Source organism: Myxocyprinus asiaticus, chromosome 3 (assembly GCF_019703515.2).
Source record: "Myxocyprinus asiaticus isolate MX2 ecotype Aquarium Trade chromosome 3, UBuf_Myxa_2, whole genome shotgun sequence".
NCBI lineage: Eukaryota > Metazoa > Chordata > Actinopteri > Cypriniformes > Catostomidae > Myxocyprinus > Myxocyprinus asiaticus.
Window position 1 is genome coordinate 56,208,470 of NC_059346.1, and position 20,133 is coordinate 56,228,602.

The window sequence follows — 20,133 nt, forward strand, 5'->3', positions numbered from 1 at the left end:
ACTTGCACTTACAGATACACATTGTAGCAGATACAAACTCAAAGATGTGCAGTTATCACTACAACTTTAAAAACACTACACACACAGACACACACTTGCACACTAGTACCCATCCCTGACTCTGAGTCATGTAACATGAGCCTGCTAATTAAGATTCTGCCAAAGGGTGCAAGGAACAAAACATTTCAGTGCACACTCTTTTCTCAACCATCTACCTCACGACAAAATCAGCACATTCCTCAAAATATTATGACCACATGTTCTTCCATTAAAGAATTTTCCCAGTTCAATTTAGGTTCAGCTCTATCAACAGCATCTGTGGCATGCTGTTGATTACAGCAGACAATAATTTCGACTCATCCCTCAGTTAAACTAAACTAAAATTGTGTTGACAGTAGTGCACTTACAATGGAAGTCTATGGGGCAAGTGAAATGGAGAGTTTAAAATAAATGTGCAGCTCGTATTTTTGTTAAAGCACTTATATTAACTCTCCCAAATAACAAATGTGTTATTTGAGCTGTAAATTTGTTTGATCCAGCTTTGAGCTGAATAATAACAATTACAAACTTTGATTTAAAGTAAAAAAGTATTTGAAAATCAGACAAAAAGACAAAGGTACAATGCACCATGAAGCATTGTGCTTGACGTAACTGAATTAAATCAATAGTTTTAAATTTATCATCATTTTGAAAGTTGTTGATTATAAGTGTTGAATCAATAAATGTAAATTATTTTAGCAAAATATTCAGATAAATAAAAATATGTAAGTATAATATATATTTTAGAGTGTAGGAAGACAGACTTGAACTTGTTTGGTGTGCTTTGTTAGCCATGATTCTCTGATTGGTGATTCATTTTCCTTCAGGATCATGGGTAGTGTAGTTCTTCACCAAAAATTCTTCTATTAAACTTGTTTTTTTTTTAAATGGAGTTGAAACAATGTGGACTGATGGCTTTAACAAAAGCATATACCATCGATTAGCAACATAGTAGCTCATGGTAGGTCTGCCTTTAAAGGTTTGTTAGCAATTGTTAAAAATCTATTCCTCTATGGAGAAAATAAATGGGATTTTCTTACTTGCGGAACCAGACTGTTGTTTTCTATAGTAAGGCCAGTGCTGCTTTGTGACTAAATCTTACATTCATTGATCTTGTACATGTGTTTTTATGCCTATGGTTTTCCGTGATGTATTGAAGATTATTGTTGCAAATTCTGCTGATTTAACCCTCCCTTGGTCTTGTGGGACATTTTGACCCATTTTTTAAAATGGTTCTAAACGGGTCCGAAAGTTCCGCAAGGCCAAGGAATGGTTAAGCTCATAACCAAGATGAAATATGTAGCTGGCTGACATGTGAGTCTTGAAACCATCAACAAAAATGGACTGTAAAATAGGCGATCAGTAAGTTTTTAAAGTTGTATGCCATCTTTTTCCAGCAAATGTGTGTTTGTATGTGTGTGTTCTTTTGTTCCCTATTTGTCAATCACTCGACGTTGTGTCGATGTAGTGACACTAGGGGTCACTCTTGGGAGCCCCGAACACCTCTGCTTTTTGAAAAAAGGCCAATGGGAATTGGCAAGTGAAATTTCCCATTGGCCTTTTTTCAAAAAGCAGAGGTGTTCGGGGCTCCCAAGAGTGACCCCTAGTGTCACTACATCGACACAATGTCTCGTTCCCTCCATGAGGGAACGGAGGTTACGAAAGTAACCAGGACGTTTTTTGTTTTGTAAAGAAAACTTAACCTTTAAAAAAACATTAAAATATTTTTTTTTCTGGCACATATAAAAATGCACAAAATGCATAATTTCTTATAGTGCAACCAGTGAACATGTTGGCAGGTCAAGTAAAAATCAGCAGAAAGAATCCTTGCTGTTGAGAATTGATGCTGGTCTAAGATAACCAACAGGGATGTAAAAGTGCTCTACCAGTCCAACTAGACTAGGGATGTTTTTGATGAGCTGTTGTAAGGGTGTCAAAAGTATGTTTGTTTCTCCATTCCACAGCCAATAAGAAGAAGGAGAAAGAGCGTCCTGAGATTTCCCTGCCCTCTGATTTTGAGCACACCATCCATGTAGGCTTTGACGCAGTAACGGGAGAGTTCACCGTGAGTTCACCCAATCTCAATAGACTGTAGTGTGTGTGTGGAGAGGGACTGGTATCAGTGATGTGTGGATCTGCCAATGGTGTCCTATTATGACAGTTGGTGATTGTATGGACATGTGTTAGATATTAGCATTAGTAATAAATATCAGAGACCATATGGAGGATTTGCAGAACCAGCCAAAACCTTCCACGTTTTAGTGATAACATTATGATGCATTAGACTTTATGTTTGAGGCATGCAAAAGACATTAATCATTTACCTGTCTGTCCTTTTTTGTCTGTCTCCAATGGTCACATACACAGGGTATTCCAGAGCAATGGGCCCGGCTATTGCAAACATCTAATATTACTAAGCTGGAACAGAAGAAGAACCCTCAGGCTGTTATAGATGTTCTCAAGTTCTATGACTCCAAAGAGACCGTCAATAACCAGAAATACATGAGTTTTACATCAGGAGGTGAGGCACGCCCACGAACACTCAAATACACAAACACACACAAACTAGGTATGTGCGAGATTAGTCGACTAAATGGTACTGATGTGGCTAGTCGACACTGGAATCACTAGTCACTTAATATGTCCATCCATTAAACTGATCAACATTTTTACACATTTAGGTTTGGCTTTATATTTTTTACAAAGGCTGTGCTTAAATTACTGTCATATTAATGTTACACATTTTAAATAGAATTAATAATACAAATATTATTTAAAAAAGAGGATATCTGGAGCAGATACAAAGTTTCATTTCACCACAGGCTTCTTCTCGCTCTCTCTCTCTCTCTCTCAGGAAAATGTCCTCTCGCTAGCAAGCAAACTCAGTAAAGTAGTTATGAAATCACTTCGTGGTCGTGCGGGAATCGGATTTCCAAATGTTTGAAAGTCCCTATGGATGTTTTTACATTTGGAATAGATTAAGTATTTTATGGGTCGCATAAACACTTTTTTTTTTTTTTTACTGTTTTCTGAAGGTTGGTTTCTTTTCAGACTAGTCGACTTCAAAATTTTAATTTAAACAGTAGTGAAATTAGTCAGTCTGCAGGGGAAGTGCCTGAATTTTTCACAGGTGGGGCCGGGCAGAGTGGAGTGTTACATCGTCTGATGGGGGGGCGCCCTCTCTACGACAACAGCCACTGTCGTTCCACACATCCCTAACACAAACACATACACACACATTGGTCCCACCATGACTTACTACTCATACAATTAAAAAACTGAAAAAACTGAAGTTACGTTATTTGATACATTTGACTTTTTAATGTGTAATGCAAAAGAGATTTAAAATAACATTTAAGATTTCATTATGTTATCAAGTATTGCCCTTGGCAAGTGATCAATGTTTTACAGAAAAAAATACTGTTCTTAATAATGATACTGACTGGGAGCCTGGATAGCTCAGCAAGTAAAGACGCTGACTACCACCCCTGGAATCACGAGTTCGAATCCAGGGCATGCTGAGTGAGCCAGGTCTCCTAAGCAACCAAATTGGCCCAGTTGCTAGGGAGGGTAGAGTCACATGGAGTAACCTCCTCGTGGTCGCTATAATGTGGTTCTCGCTCTCAGTGGGGCGTGTGGTGAGTTGTGCATGGATGCCGCGGAGAATAGCGTGAAGCCTCCACACCCGCTATGTCTCCGCGGTAACGTGCTCAACAAGCCACGTGAAAGGTGTGCAGATTGACGGTCTCAGACACGGAGGCAACTGAGATTCGTCCTCTGCCACCTGGATTGAGGCGAGTCACTACGCCACCACGAGGACTTAGAGCGCGTTGGGAACTGGGCATTCCAAACTGGGAAGAAATTTTTTTTTTTTTATGATACTGACTGTTAATAATGAGGTGTAGTGAATTGATATCGTTAGTTAAGGCTTTTAATTAGCAGCTTTTCCTCTGACCTTTTACTTTCAATGCTGAAATATTTTGTATGTAATAGAGGCAACTCAAAATATGTTTTCAAAGAGTAATGCATCTACGCACAAAAAATAGCTCTTTGACTGAACTTGATTAAATTGTGGACAGTGGTTCCACGTGTTTGAAATTAGTTCTTCTAACTTAAAATTACTATATCATCTCAACACAAACACTTTGCGTAGAATGAAACTAGTTGAATTGGGTAAACCCAACAAAATTAGGTGTGTCAGTGTAACTCAAATAAATCTCTTTTATTTCTAAATATAGTAACTAATGAAAGTGAATGTTAGCATGCTATATATATTGTGGTTGGAAGTACTAAAGAGGGTAATTTAGTAGCTATGTTATGGTCAGCACAGCATTTGCTCAATGAAGTGAGAAATCAGTTGCATATGTGACATCTCAAGCTCCACTCTTCACCATAATGGTAACCCCCAAAACTCCAACATAACAGAAACGTCTAAATCCTAACATAATAAAACACTAAACACTAACAAGTACCCTCCTTTATTTTCAGCTTGCACAAAAAAACATTCACATCACACATTTACTCTCTCTATCAAGTCCCATGCAAAGAATCTCCTGCACAGTTTCATTGATGTTACATCATAAACCATAAAAAGTATTCATGTAAAATAATAGGAAAAATATAATTTCTTAAAATCTCAGCAGTAACCATTTTAGTTGAAATACATGAAAAAATAAAATCCTTAATTTTTCAGCCAGGAATCGCACTGTTATTTGAGAATGACCCATATACAGCTACAAGGCACATTAACTAATCTTAATGGTGATTACAGAAGCCAGTAGTTTAAATTAAGTATTTTATTAACAAGCAATCTTTTACCCCTTGAATTTATTTTCAGGGGCATTCCAGAAACTTTGATTGTAACTGTGATTTTTGCTTTTTTAAATAAACGAGGAACAAGTCAAAATTATGTTTTGTGATAATCAACATTATGCCCCAAATTCTGCCGATCTAGCTTAACTTGTATTGAACACAGAACTTTCTTTTAAATCAATTAATTGAACTATTATTTACAGGGTTTTTAATCCAGTTTACAATTTAATACAGATATAAAACCAAATCATTATCAAATACAAAAGTAGCTGTACTGTCTTTGAAAAAAAAGCATGCTGAATTGTACAAATTGAAAAATAAACTCATTGCATTAACAGTGCTTGCATTTTGGGGGGATGCAGTTTTATATGGTTGTACATTTAAGCTTTGAATATTTCAACTGAAAACATTTCATACAAAATTTCACCATTAAAAATTAAATTATAACCTTATAAGTTATATAAGTAATAATAATAATTAAAATTTCCTCTTCATTATTCAACAGGCTACACTCGTTGTTATATTTCACTTTACATATTCGCCTCTTAAATATCAATGTTTTAAATTCAGTTGGGAATTCAACCTTCCAGGAATGACAGGATGTTCAAGGTTTTTTTTTTTCTCCCCTTTTCTCCCCAATTTGGAATGCCCAATTCCCAATGTGCTTTTTAAGTCCTCGTGGTCGCATAGTGATTTCGCCTCAGTCTGGGTGGCGGAGGACGAATCCCAGTTGACTTCGCGTCTGAGACCGTCAACCCGTGCATTATCATGTGGCTTGTTGAGTGCGTTGCCACAGACACATAGCGTGTGTGGAGGCTTCACACCATCCACCCCGGCAGCCACGCTCAACTCACCACACGCCCCACTGAGAACAAACCACATTATAGTGACCATGAGGAGGTTACCCTATGTGACTCTACCCTCCCTAGCAAACGGGCCAATTTGGTTGCTTAGTAGACCTGGCTGGAGTCACTCAGCACACCCTGGGATTCAAACTAGCGAACTCCAGGGGTGGTAGCCAACGTCTTTACCACTAAGCTACCCAGGCCCCCAGTAGTCAGCATCTTTACTCGCTGAGCTTCCCAGGCCCCCAAGTTTAAATTTCCAACTGAATTTGAACCATTTAAATTTTAGAGGCGAATTTGCAAAGCGAAATATAATGGATCAAATATTACCTGTCGAATACTAAAGACAAAAAATATATATATATTTTGGAACTGAACTTTGGAAGGTGAATATTTATTATTGAATTTTTTTAATGATAAAAAATTTGTGTGAAATATTTTTAATTGAAATATTCACAGCTTAAATATACAACCATATGAAATTGCATTCCCAAAATATGCATGTACTGTTAATGCAATGGTTTTATTTTTTAATTAGTCCAATTAAGTGAGCTTTTTGTTTCAAAGACATTTGTCATTAATATACTTCCATAATTGACTTGCTAGAATACATTTTATGTACTTCTTTTGTACTTCTACATTTAGAGAGTCTCAAAGAATCATAGTTTATATGTTTTCTTTTAATAAATTTCTCTATAACTAATGGAATTGTTTTTATGCTTCCAGATAAATCCGCTCATGGTTACATTGCAGCCAATACTCTGGTGAGTTACTTTATATTTCTTATTTTGTTTCCCAATTTGACGTTTGATTCTAATTTGCCAATTCATCTTCATGAATCAAAGGATTCATGATTCAAGCACCTTCCAGTATTGCCATTTCACAAGTAAACCCGTTACTTGCAGATACAAAAGATCCTATAAAATGAAATAATTTGAGAGGCTCAATGGTTTGCGTGTGGTTATATCATTAGCTTTTCACAGTATGTTTTCTCCCATCAGCTGCATGTGTTTTTGACGTTGCTGCTATTGGCGTATCCTCCATCATGGCCAGATGACCATGACATAAGTCAAGCTGTGTTTGGCTCAACTTGTTCACCTTTTTCAACTAGCCTCAGGCTCAGTAGTGACTTGACACCACAGAGATCAACTAAATGAGCTTTTTAGTATCAACAGCCTCATGCTTTTTCCTTTACAGCTCTTGCCTAAGTAACGGTTGCTGACTTTGATACGCCACCCACTGATTGTGTTTTCTCAAATACCACTGCTAGAAAAACCAGGTCATTCCAGCTTATAGGGACCCAAAAGTTCACCCAAAAATTAAAATTCTACCATAATTTACTCTCGTGTTGTTCCAAACCCGTATGACTTTCTTTCTTTGGTGGAACACAATACAGTAGTTGTTAGGCAGAATTTTAGGGTGAACTTTTCCTTTAAAGTGGTTAAGCTGGTTTTAGAACATGGTAGCTGGTTTGTTGCTGGTCTAAGATGGTCAACGTCGCTCCAACAGCTAGTCCGTCCAGCTGATCAACCATCTTGACCAACTTCGACCAGCTAATGAGCATAAATGACCAGCTAGAAACCACGTTAAACCAGCCACCACATTAAGCTGGTTTTAGTTGGATTTTCCAGCAGGGTGGCTAGTGTAGTTATGGTCAAAACCAGTATAGTAACTCTCATAAACAAAGATGGTGTGAGCAGGCAATATACTGCTTATAAGGAGGCAAACCTTTTACATTTTCACCTTTTTTAACAACAATTACATTTTCCATCGAGTTCAGCAGCTGACTCGGGTTCACTGTTGTATCTCTGTAAACCTGGACATCTCATTTTTCCCTCATGTGGACTCTCCAGAAACTTAACACCATGCGTTAGGTTAAGGGCTGGAATCCCACATCAGAATGTGTGAGAATCAGGTTGTCTGTTATCACAGGGCTGACTGACCTTGAAATGAGTGGAAAGATTGAGGTTGCAAGTGCTTAGCCTTTAAACTTTTAGGACGGTTCTTTAATTTGACCCTGCCGTCATTTTGGTGTAAACTGGTTGGTTAATAAGTGGGAATGTGTCTGTGTTTGTACTCATCATCTCACACATAGATTTATACACGCTGCAGTTTTTCCCACACAGTAATATCAACACATTTTTAATTCATATTTCAGTCTGCGCATCTTATCACATGGCTCGTTGTGCATGGCACCGCGGAGACTCACAGAATGTGGAGGCTTATGCTACTCTCCGCGATCCACGCACAAATTACCGCGCGCCCCATTGAGAGCGAGAATCACTAATCGTGACCACGAGGAGGTTACCCCATGTGACTCTACCCTCCCTAGCAACCGGGCCAATTTGGTTGCTTAGGAGACCTGGCTGGAGTCACTCAGCACACCCTGGATTCAAAATCATGACTCCAGGGGTGGTAGTCAGCGTCAATACTCGCTGAGCTACCCAGGCCCCCCAGGCCCATCCTTTTCTTTAAAGAAAAGCAAAAATTAGTTACAGTGAGGCACTTACAATGGAGGTAAATGGGGACAATTTTTGTAGGGTTTAAAAGGCAGAAATGTGAAGCTTATAATTTTGTAAAAACACTTAAATTAATTCTACTGGTAATACGTGTATTATTTGAGCTGTAAAGTTGTTTAAATTGTCGTTTTAGGGTTTTACCCTAAATTACAATAAAATCATGTTAACACGCATATTGTTTACGTCTTGTATATACTTTTGAAATAGTGAGTATTTAAACGTTTATGGATTGGCCCCATTCACTTCCACTGAAAGTGCCTCAATGTAACTGCGATTTTTGCTTCTTGTTTTTTTATTTTTTTAAAGAAAAGGACGGACAAGTTAAAATAAATTTTTGTGGTAATCAACATTATGCCACAAATACTGTTGATTGAGCTTAACTTGTATCGAACCTGGAATATTCCTTTAAATAGAGTCTCCCCAAACTGACATTATTTATGACATAGAAAATAAGTTATAGATTTCTTGTGCTTTTGTTATCTTTTTCCAATATACAATGTTATTCTTTATCAGTGTTGTTGTCTTGATTTCCAGCACAAATATATAAACATTCTTAAAAACAAGAAACGTTTACTCAAACTTAGACTTTTGCTTAATCCTAAAAAAGGTTTTTGATTTCCGTGATGAAGAAATCAAACATGGACAGAATCGCGGATACCATTCATAAAAATGGAATTAACTATAAAATGCAGAATTACAGAATTTGACATATTTGGGATGAAATTAATGTATGAATGCAAAAATAATCAAATTAAAATTGTGATATGTCCTTGCAAAATGATTAAACGCCAAAAGGCTGTGATTTAATGAAATAAATCTGCATATGCTGCACGCTTCAAAATTAATGCGTGAATCAGTCTGCTCATACACTGATAACACTGCATTTGTCCCTTTCAAGGCTAAATAGCCACTAATCATTAGCATCATGTGTGCTCTGTGTGTAGCAAATTACAGACAGCTGAGCACTCATTAACCTTGTGTGCAGCACATGCAGACTATATATTTCTATAATTAAATTGCAGCCTTTCATGGTTTATTAAGCACATTAAACAATATAGTGAACTGTATCCGGAAGTGAGAAACTATTGTCAAACAGAAACTGAAAGGGCTTCACTCCAAAATAAAAGCTTCCGCCAAAATAAAAGCTCAATTTAACTAGACGCATGAAATTAAAGAAACTGCGACAGTAAGATACCATACTATACCATAAAATGTAACATAGAAAATTAAAAATAAAATTATTATTGTGAAGAAAAATGAAACATGATGATGTAGTTTGGGCCCTAATGTGTTGGAAAATGGCAATTAATATATTTTCTAAGGTACCTTTTATGTTCTTAACCTTTTATTGGGTTAAAACAAATGGAAAACTAAAACCCGTCAATGCAACGAGAAAAACATACACTTTTGTTCAAGATAAATGCTAGACAAAGTCTTAATATCTTAGGCAGTTTTGCTTCTCTGGTAACTGTACTGTATTTCATTTTAAGGATGTTTAGATTTTTTTTACTGGAAAACAATACAGTATACTGATTAAGAATATTCAAATTATAAAGAATATATTGTGGGATGTAATGCACTATTTTATGTCACATTTTGCTCTCTAATACAATACCAGTGACATAGTTAAATAACACCTACTGTAGATCTTCATGAACAGCCTTTTATCTGACACAACCTGTTTTGCTGGGGCAAAAGATCTAAGCTTCATAAATATGATTTTTGCAACATATTTTCCAAACAATCGAGCAGTAAAATGTTGGATAATGGATGTCCATGTTTTTACGCCTTTTCTTAGTTGTATGTTACCCTTGTCCATTCCCCTCACATATAGAAGCCCCCCAAACCACCCTTTCCCTCTGTCTGCACCCTCACACCTTCCCTTCTGTCCTCTGCAGTCCATTTGTAGTGTTTGAATACTTTGTGGTTCTATTTTTGTGTCAAGTAAAATATCCTCCCGTTCTCAACCTTGTCATCATTCAGAACCGCCTCCTGTCTTCTGGGCCACCTGTCAGCCTTAGAACCTGCAGCGCGTTATTTGACAAGGTAAAACTTCACCTTTATACTGTACGCCACTTAAGAAGCAGCATATTATTTGGCAAAGCTTAAGCCTCTAAAGCTGGTCTAGAACATTATTTGGCATGATGCTCACTGTACTTTGGCTACTGCAGGGAGCTTTAAAACATTAGGAGTTCTGCAATGCTGCACATCACACTGCAAACACTCTTTTAGATTTAATTGGAAACCCTTTTTGATTAAAAGTGTACTAATAGAAGCTTGGTTTTATATGTAAGAGGCTCGACTGAGCTCATCTCAGTGCTGTCCCTGAATTGATGCTGGATTTCTCACCTGAAGCTGAACCACAATGAACATTTTTGTCACTATAGTTTATGTTGTTTGGATGCACACCAAAGCTAGTCTAAAAAACACCAACATGTTAACTTAAAGACGCCATGAAATGGTTTGACGAATGCAGTGTTATTTCCATGTGCTGATGTATTTATTTTATTTTTATTTTTTTTGGAAAGTGGAAGAAGTTGAGGCATGACAAAAAAAATATCTTGAATTATGTTTATTTATTTATTTTACCACACCGGCAAATCACTTTTTCTTGTTTTAAGAATAAATCTAACAAAAATTAAGGGGTAAGGAAAATAATTGATTTTTTCTATAATTATCAGTCTGTTGATAGTGTCTAAATTCAGTCTATGTTTAGGATTTATGCATTTCAATTGTATGACAATTTTCCATCAAACTGAATTATCGGTAATCTGACAAAATGTACAGATTACAAATTGCAAAATGTATAATAATAAGTAAGGGATAATCCACGGCTATGTGAGTGTTAAACTATTTTTAATGCACGACGTGGAGGCGAAGAACCACCTGATGCGAAGTGCATTTAAAATCGTTTAACGCACACCTAGCCGTGGATTATCCTGCTTATACCATGGTCACATGCCAGAATTGATTAGTTACAGCTGTCATAGATTTTTTGCAGTGCACATTTTGACTGGAAGAACAAAAAATAATGGTTAATTTTATCTAAGTGTTGTTAGATCTACAGATCCGCCTATTCAGACACAGCGAAAATGTAGTGCGACCACACACTTGGTGCACAATGCACAATCCAGAAATAATAAGGGGGCCTGGGTAGCTCAGCGAGTATTGACGATGATTAACACCCCTCGAGTTGCGAGTCTGAATCCAGGTGTGCTGAGTGACTCCAGCCAGGCCTCCTAAGCAACTAAATTGACCCGGTTGCTAGGGAGGGTAGAGTCACATGGGGTAACCTCCTCGTGGTCGCGATTAGTGGTTCTCGCTCTCAATGGGGCGCCTGGTAAGTTGTGCGTGGATCGCGGAGAGTAGCATGAGCCTCCACATGCTATGAGTCTCCGCGGTGTCATGCACAATGAGCCACGTGATAAGATGCACGGATTGGCGTTCTCAGAATTGGAGGCAACTGAGAACTGCCCTCCGCCACCCAGATTGAGGTGAGTAACCGTGCCACCACGAGGACCTACTAAGTAGTGGGAATTGGGCATTCCAAATGAGGAGAAAAGGGGATAAAAAAAAAAATTAAATTAAAAATTTAATAAACAATCCAGAAATAATCATATATACAGAAAGTAGAGGGGTTGGCACTCCAGAGAAAATGTATTATTTAATTTTTCATTTTCACAATAATGTGGAAAAACCGATGTTACAAACGTGGCAGTGACAGTAAAAGTAGCACTTACTGTATGATAAGGGGAAACCCATTCAAAACATTCTATAGATTTGGACCTCTGAGACATCGGTATGGTATCCATCAATGCTGCACGATTGAATGAATTAAGAATGAAATTGCAATTTGTCCTTGAATGGTAGCACTTCACTGCAAAATGCTGCCTGCATTTGGGCTCTAGTGGCAGCACTTCAGCACAGCAACATAACATACACAACACATTACAGTTTAAATCATCTTGCATTGCCTTGCCGGACAGCAAAAGACGTATTTAATAGGTCCTGGTTTCCTTCTATTAGCTATGCTGATGAAAGTGGTTAGGAAATGTTTTCAATTGCTAAAGCTCACTCTGCTTGCTCTGTAATGTTATGTTGCTAGGGTTACAAAGAGCACATTAATATCGAACGGTGATTAAAACTGACCAGAACAACCTGTGCATTCAACGGTTTGAACCGCATGCATTCCAGCCAATCAGAATCGAGTATTCAAACAGACCATGGTATAATGTAAATTTAATGATTTTATTTAGTGATTACTCAGTTCAGTCTGATGTAAATTTGTCAAAAAAAATGTATGTGTAAATGTTAAAAATAGACAAATTTGGATTTTTTTTATTTTTTTATAGATAATTAACTAAAGCAAACTATAAACAAGTCTTAATATCTTATGCAATGTTGCGCCTCAAGTAAATTTTCTTGTTTCAAGAATATTTAGATATTTTTACTGGAAAACATGATAAAAAATACTAATTAAGATTATGATTTTTTGCTGTGCACTCTCATACAGATGGCCTTAAAGCTAACAGATATGGACTAAAAGCCACAAAACCAGCCTGATCTCATGAAAATAACGTGGCCGTGGTGACATTTTAAGAAAATAAAATTACGTGGCTCCTTACACTTATCGCGGCATTTCTGATGAAATGTCCACTAAGTGGCGCTAAAAGCGAGTTAAAAGTTCATAAAGTTAACGCTCTATTGAGTTTTAAATCAACAAAACCGACCTCCTTACCCTATACCTTTAACCTAAACCTTACCTACATAATCATAAAAAGCTAATGTAAGATGAAAAACACAATTGCTAAAGCAACCACATCAATTAATAGTGCTTCGATGACACTTTTGGCTCACGTGTCGACTTGCAAGCTCTTCAGGATTCGTACTCCGGTCCTTTGCTACTTAAGTGCAACTGCGCAATTTGATCATGCTTGAATAAGCTTGTCAATGTTGTATGTTGTTTATGTAATACAAACATTAAAATGTGCACCCTACAAGTCATGTGCTATAGTAAAAATGTTTAGATGTTATCAGATAGCATTGTGTGAGGGCGAAAGTGTTTATGAACGGTCAAACTGCCTTTTTACTTGTGATTTGTGTGTAAGGGAATAAAAGTTGTGTTTTAGCACCTCTAGTGTTCATTTCACCAGGAAAGTACTGCTATACATACAACGAGCCACATAAAAATGATTTCCCAAAAATATAGGTGTAGAAACGTGATTCTATAAGACCACACTGCATAAAACCCAAAGTTTGATTTCATGGGGTCTTTAAAAGGAAGATATTTAGGTACTTTCCAAATTTTTCCACCCATATTTTGAGGGCTTCGCCCTAGTGTTTTGTTTAAATTGCTTGCTAGCTTGCTTGCCTTATCAAAGATAGTACTTCCTTTACTGCAGGTCATTAAAACAACATACATAGCCACACCGACAGTGCTACATGCATGCAAGTGTGTGTATGTTTGTCTGTTATCATCCGCCATCCATCTCATACCTCAAGGTGCTGGAGGCCTCCTGATACTCAATCTCTTCCTTATATTTCACGTTTGAGTCATTTTTAGGCCAAATGCCAGTTTCTAATTGGCAGATACTAATATGAAAATGCATGTGATGCTTAATCTTGTGAGTCTGACCTTTACACAAATAAGGCTGCTGATTTCAAACTGGTTTTGGCTCAGGTTTCCTTGTAGAGCATAGAGGTTCTTTTAACTCTTACCAATGTGCAAAGTTTAGGAAGCAATATTCTTTGATTTAATTGCAATGCATTTTAATTAAACAAGTGTTCTGAATTGCTTCTTTTAAAAGGTTCAACCAAAAATGAAAATGTTGTTTTCATTTACTCACCCACATGCTGTTTCAAACCCATATGACTTTCTATCGTCTGTGGAGCACACAATGAGATGTTAAGCAGAACCTTCATTGCATCTCTTTTCTATACATTGAAAGTGAATAGCGACTGAGGTTGTCAGTCCCTAACATTCTGCCTAGCATCTCCTTTTTTGTGTTCTGCAGATGAAAGTCATACAAGTTTTTTTTTTTTTTTTAGCTGCACAATTGTAAAGTCTTCTCACAATTTGGTCAACATAACATTTTTTAAAGGACATTGATCTAAAACCTCACTGACTTGTTTTGCAAATGTGTGTGTGCATGTGTTTCAGGTTTTGCTGTCTTTGTGTGGATCAAATGTCCCTCACAGTGATATTGTAAATCCTGAAATCACCAACATTGTAGGGACCTTCCAATGATCCCCACGATGAAAAAAGCTTAAAAAGGGGCTTAAACATGTTGTAATTAAGCTAAAATGTAAAACATAAAAAATAAAACACAAAAAATAAAAATAATTGTATATAATGCAAATATTGTATAAAAATACAATTATTACATTAAAATATATATAAAAATAACAAATGCAAAAAGGTGTCTGTAAGGGGTAGGTTAGCTGTGTGTTAAAAAAAAAAAAATCAAAGTAACAAAAGGCTATTTATGATTCTGTATGTTTTCTTGAATAAAAACATATATTTTTGGTTTAACTTAATTCAATTGTGGAAATTGGTTCCCCACAATAAAAATATGTTTATTTTATTTATTTATTTTTTTATATCAAATTAAAATGTAAACTCTACCAACCCGATCTCATCAGAAGTCGTACAAATTCATAAAAGATGGCTTATTCGTACCATGAAATTATACCAGTTTGTTCATATGCATTTGTACAAATTGTAGACGTGCAAATCCCCAGATGTGTAATGCGTTGTGTACATGCTTCTTAATTTTATGCCCTCACCCAAACCCCATATCTAAACCTATCCATAGAGTCCCAAAGCATGATTTGAAGTGGAAAGAGTATGTTATGTATGACGGAAGAATGTAATTGTCATGTTTTAAAAGGAGACGAGAGAGTCACCTGATTGGATGATAGACCCAATACTTTGTGTAGCAGAAACTTAAATTAATTGAGTTAACCTAACTTTAATTTGATCTGTTCAATTATCTCTGGTCCTTGCAGCTGTTGCTAACCAGCAACAAACATATTAGCATATTATATATCTTTTTGTTCTGTATAACAAGTATGGTGCTGTTGAGAGTCTACAGATCCCCAATCTGTCATTATACGGATGATCCCTCAATATCTGCATCATGAGAAAAGAAATTCACACTGACTTTACAGTAGTTATGTACCCAAGCTTGAACCATTAGCTCCACTCTTCTCCACCATGGTAACCTCCAAAAAATTCAACATGACATAACATTAAACACTAATAAGTCTCCCACGTGTTTCATTTTGCAAAAAAATACATTAACATTTCATTTTAAAATGTAGTCACCTAATCCAGTCCCATGCAAAGCATACTGGGAACTGGAAATTCCCTGTCCAGCAACAAATATTATTTACATTGTACTAACACAATTGGATTAAGTGAACATAAACGGATTGTACACAATGAAATTAAAGGATTAGTTCAACCAAAAAGGAAAATTCAGTAATTGTTTCCTCATCCTTGTGTTGTTATAACCCTATATGACTTTCTTTCTTTTTTTTAACACAAAGGGAGAAAGTGTGAAGAAATGTTGTGCTCAGTGATGTCATACAATGGCAGTTTATGGTGACCACCTCTTCAAGCTTCAAGAACACAAAAGTATAATTCAGAAGTCTAATAAATTATTCCATGAGACTCATGATTGTTATGTAAGCATATGATAAGTTTTGGTGAGAAACAAACTGAAATCTAATGTATTATTTAGTGAAACTGTTCACCGACCTTTCTGTGATAGGGCACAAGAGCAACAGTTCACGCAGCCCCCTCGCGACATTGGGGCATTCTAGTGAAAACTTGTTTTGTTTATCTAAAAACAGTTCTAACACAGTGATAGTGACAACAGAACACAACACAGCTGCACAAAAACCAGAGAACAGAACTTACTAAACATGTCTGAAGAGTTTGTAGTCAAAGAATTTATGCATTTCTATGCCCAGCCTTATTTTTTTTTTAAATGGTGTCCTCAATCAAAGAGAGAGATGGAGTAGGCAAGAATGTCTGTCACCTCTTCTCCATTCTGAACCGGTGAGTATTTGTGGCAGAGATGAGGGGAGTGAGACCTCCACAAAAACATTTGGTAGGTGTAACATTCTCGGCCAAAATCAAGTAGTTTTTAACTGGCTCATGAGATGCTGGCTTTAATATACTGTGATGAGAACGTTTTTGGACCGGTGCCAGTTCACAGCGGACGGAGTTATCTGGCGCAATACCGAAAATAGAAAACAAGCAATCAATATAATGTACCGTTGCTCATCACTGCTGGTTAGGACAAAAACTCTGATTACCATAGAAAATATACCTTTTATCGCGTGTCATTTGCCGTCAGGTTGCCGTCGTGTGCCCTATCATGAACGCACACAGGAGATCAATGGTCAGTGAATATTTTACTAAATAATACATTAGATTTCGGTTTGTTTCACACCAAACCTTATCGTATGCTTTCATAACAACCATGAGTCTCATGGAATAATTTATTAGACTTCTGAATTATACTTTTGCATTCTTTTGGAGCTAGAAGAGGTGGTCACCATAAACTGCCACTGTATGACATCACCGAGCACAATATTTTTTCACAATTTCTCCCTTTGTGTTAAGAAAAAGAAAGAAAGTCATATAGGGTTATAACAACACAGGTATGAGTAAACAATGACTGAATTTTCCTTTTTGGGTGAACTATGGCTTTAAGAGACCAAAAGATAAAGAATTGTGTTGCATTAGCTCATTTTAACTCTTAAATACATGATAATTTCCCCAAACACTCTTTCATATTCAGGTCTTTAGAGACCAGGCTGTTATATCTATCACAAATGGATGTACAAAATGCCCAGATAGTGTCAAATTTGTAATATATGTTCAAGACAATTAGAAAATAATACAATAAAATATATTTTGATGTTTTATTTTTCATAAATCAAAGAGATAATGCAACAAACCAGGACAAATCTAGAACAGGATTAATTATTTTCACACAGAAATTCCATGAGAAGCAACTGGCTGTCAAACACATATTGAGCTACACATAACACAAAATCTACACATAAGATACACATCAGCTACACCTAAGTTACACATACGTTAGACATATGTATTTTCTCAGGCATCTATTGAGTCTAAATAGATGAACAACTTATATAATTTCAGTAGTACACCCAAGTGACAATAATCATATCATACTGTTCATGTGTTACACTTGCTACGTATACAGTAGTTTACTTCAGTATTATTTCTACGTCAGCTAGCAATGTCAAATGTAAATCAAATCAATCACTGAAACATCAGCGCCACCTTGATTAAGAAATAACAAGTATAATATGTACACACATATGGGATACTGATAATTCACCATTGTTGATAATTTATTGTTGCACAGGAAAGCAACGTGATATAGTATTAATTATAAATATGAATGAATAGTATGTACGAATATACACTGCCTGGCCAAAAAAAAAAGTATCATACTCTAATATTTCATTGGACCGCCTGTAGCTTTGATTACGGCGCGCATTTGTCGTGGCATTGTTTCGATAACCTTATGCAACGTCACAACATTTATTTCCATCCAGATTTGCATGAATGTTTGGACGAGATCTTGTATTGATGCCGGGAGAGTCAAACCAATCCGTAAAGTCTTGTTCAGCACATCCCAAAAACTTTCAATGGGGTTAAGGTCAGAAATCTGTGGTGGCCAATTCATGTGTGAAAATGATTCTTCATGGTCCCTGAACCAATCTTTCACAATTTGAGCCCGATGAATCTTGTCATTGTCATCCTGGAATATGCCCGTGCCGTCAGGGAAGATTGATGGGATAACCTGGTCATTCAGTACATTCAGGTAGTCAGCTGACTTCATTTTATTGCTGCATAACTTTGCTGAGCCTAGATCTGACCAATTGAAGCAACCCCAGATCAAAACACTGCCTCCAGAGGTTTGTACAGTGGGCACTATGCATGACGGGTGCATCGCTTCATGCACTTCCCTTCTTACCATGACGTGCCCATCGCTTTGGAATTGGGTAAATCTGGACTCATCAGACCACATGACCTTTTTCCATTGCTCCACAGTCCAATCTTTATGCTCCCTAGCAAATTGAAGTAGTCTTTTTTCGATTAGCGTCACTAACAAGTGGCTTTCTAGTGGCCACACAGCTGTATAGTCCCAATCTTGTAAGTTCTCGTTGCATTGTACATGTGGAAATGCTCTTACTTTCACTATTAAACATAGTCACGAGTTCTACTGTCGATTTTTTACGATGTGACTTCAAGCGTTTTAGTGATCTCCGATCACGATCATTCAAGATTTTTTTATGACCACATTTCTTCCACGAAGCTGACGGTTCACCACTATTCTTCCAGGTTTTAATAATGCGTTGGTCAGTTCTTAACCCAATTCCAGTGATTTCAACAATCTCCTCAGTTGTTTTCTTTGCTTGATGCAGGCCGATAATTTGCCCCTTCTGAAACACAGTAACATCTTTTCCACGACCACAGGATACGTCTTTCGATATGGTTGTTTAAGAAATGAGAAGTTACACACCGCATCAGTTAGGGTTAAAAGAATTGTTGCCAGCTGAAACATATTAATCACTGCAATAATGATCCAATCATGGGCTCTTAAGTATCTGCTTATTTAAATCCAAATGGCGATTTTTTTTTTTTTTTTTTTGGCCAGTTTTGTACTCATTTCTCTTGTAGTAAACAAAGAAATAGATATCCTATGATAGTAAACATAAATAAATATGTAATAATCATAAAAAATATAATATATGCACAAAAAAAAAAAAAAAAGAAAAAGAAAAACAGACACTTACATACCTCAGGTCTCTAAAGACCCTAATCACTTTTGGTAACCATAAAAAAAAATATATATATATATATATATATATATATATACAGGTGCATCTCAATAAATTAGAATGTCGTGGAAAAGTTCATTTATTTCAGTAATTCAACTCAAATTGTGAAACTTGTGTATTAAATAAATTCAATGCACACAGACTGAAGTAGTTTAAGTCTTTGGTTCTTTTAATTGTGATGATTTTGGCTCACATTTAACAAAAACCCACCAATTCACTATCTCAAAAAATTAGAATACATCATAAGACCAATAAAAAAAAACATTTTTAGTGAATTGTTGGCCTTCTGGAAAGTATGTTCATTTACTGTATATGTACTCAATACTTGGTAGGGGCTCCTTTTGCTTTAATTACTGCCTCAATTCGGCGTGGCATGGAGGTGATCAGTTTGTGGCACTGCTGAGGTGGTATGGAAGCCCAGGTTTCTTTGACAGTGGCCTTCAGCTCATCTGCATTTTTTGGTCTCTTGTTTCTCATTTTCCTCTTGACAATATCCCATAGATTCTCTATGGGGTTTAGGTCTGGTGAGTTTGCTGGCCAGTCAAGCACACCAACACCATGGTCATTTAACCAACTTTTGGTGCTTTTGGCAGTGTGGGCAGGTGACAAATCCTGCTGGAAAATGAAATCAGCATCTTTAAAAAGCTGGTCAGCAGAAGGAAGCATGAAGTGCTCCAAAATTTCTTGGTAAACAGGTGCAGTGACTTTGGTTTTCAAAAAACACAATGGACCAACACCAGCAGATGACATTGCACCCCAAATCATCACAGACTGTGGAAACTTAACACTGGACTTCAAGCAACTTGGGCTATGAGCTTCTCCATCCTTCCTCCAGACTCTAGGACCTTGGTTTCCAAATGAAATACAAAACTTGCTCTCATCTGAAAAGAGGACTTTGGACCACTGGGCAACAGTCCAGTTCTTCTTCTCCTTAGCCCAGGTAAGACGCCTCTGACGTTGTCTGTGGTTCAGGAGTGGCTTAACAAGAGGAATACGACAACTGTAGCCAAATTCCTTGACATGTC

The 20,133-nt window shown here is 36.8% G+C and overlaps 1 protein-coding gene across 2 annotated transcripts in view; it reads left to right on the forward strand.

The window, feature by feature from the left end:
- The window catches only part of LOC127417114 (serine/threonine-protein kinase PAK 3-like), an 87,472-nt gene that overhangs the window by 48,056 nt on the left and 19,283 nt on the right, over positions 1-20,133 (forward strand). Inside the window, exons 3-6 of one of the 2 annotated variants that reach the window (XM_051656824.1) lie at positions 2,004-2,104; positions 2,407-2,560; positions 6,423-6,460; positions 10,199-10,261. In XM_051656824.1, the coding sequence (XP_051512784.1) occupies positions 2,004-2,104; positions 2,407-2,560; positions 6,423-6,460; positions 10,199-10,261 (356 nt within the window). The remainder of the gene's footprint in view (positions 1-2,003; positions 2,105-2,406; positions 2,561-6,422; positions 6,461-10,198; positions 10,262-20,133) is intronic. The other variant, XM_051656829.1, reaches the window with a different exon arrangement.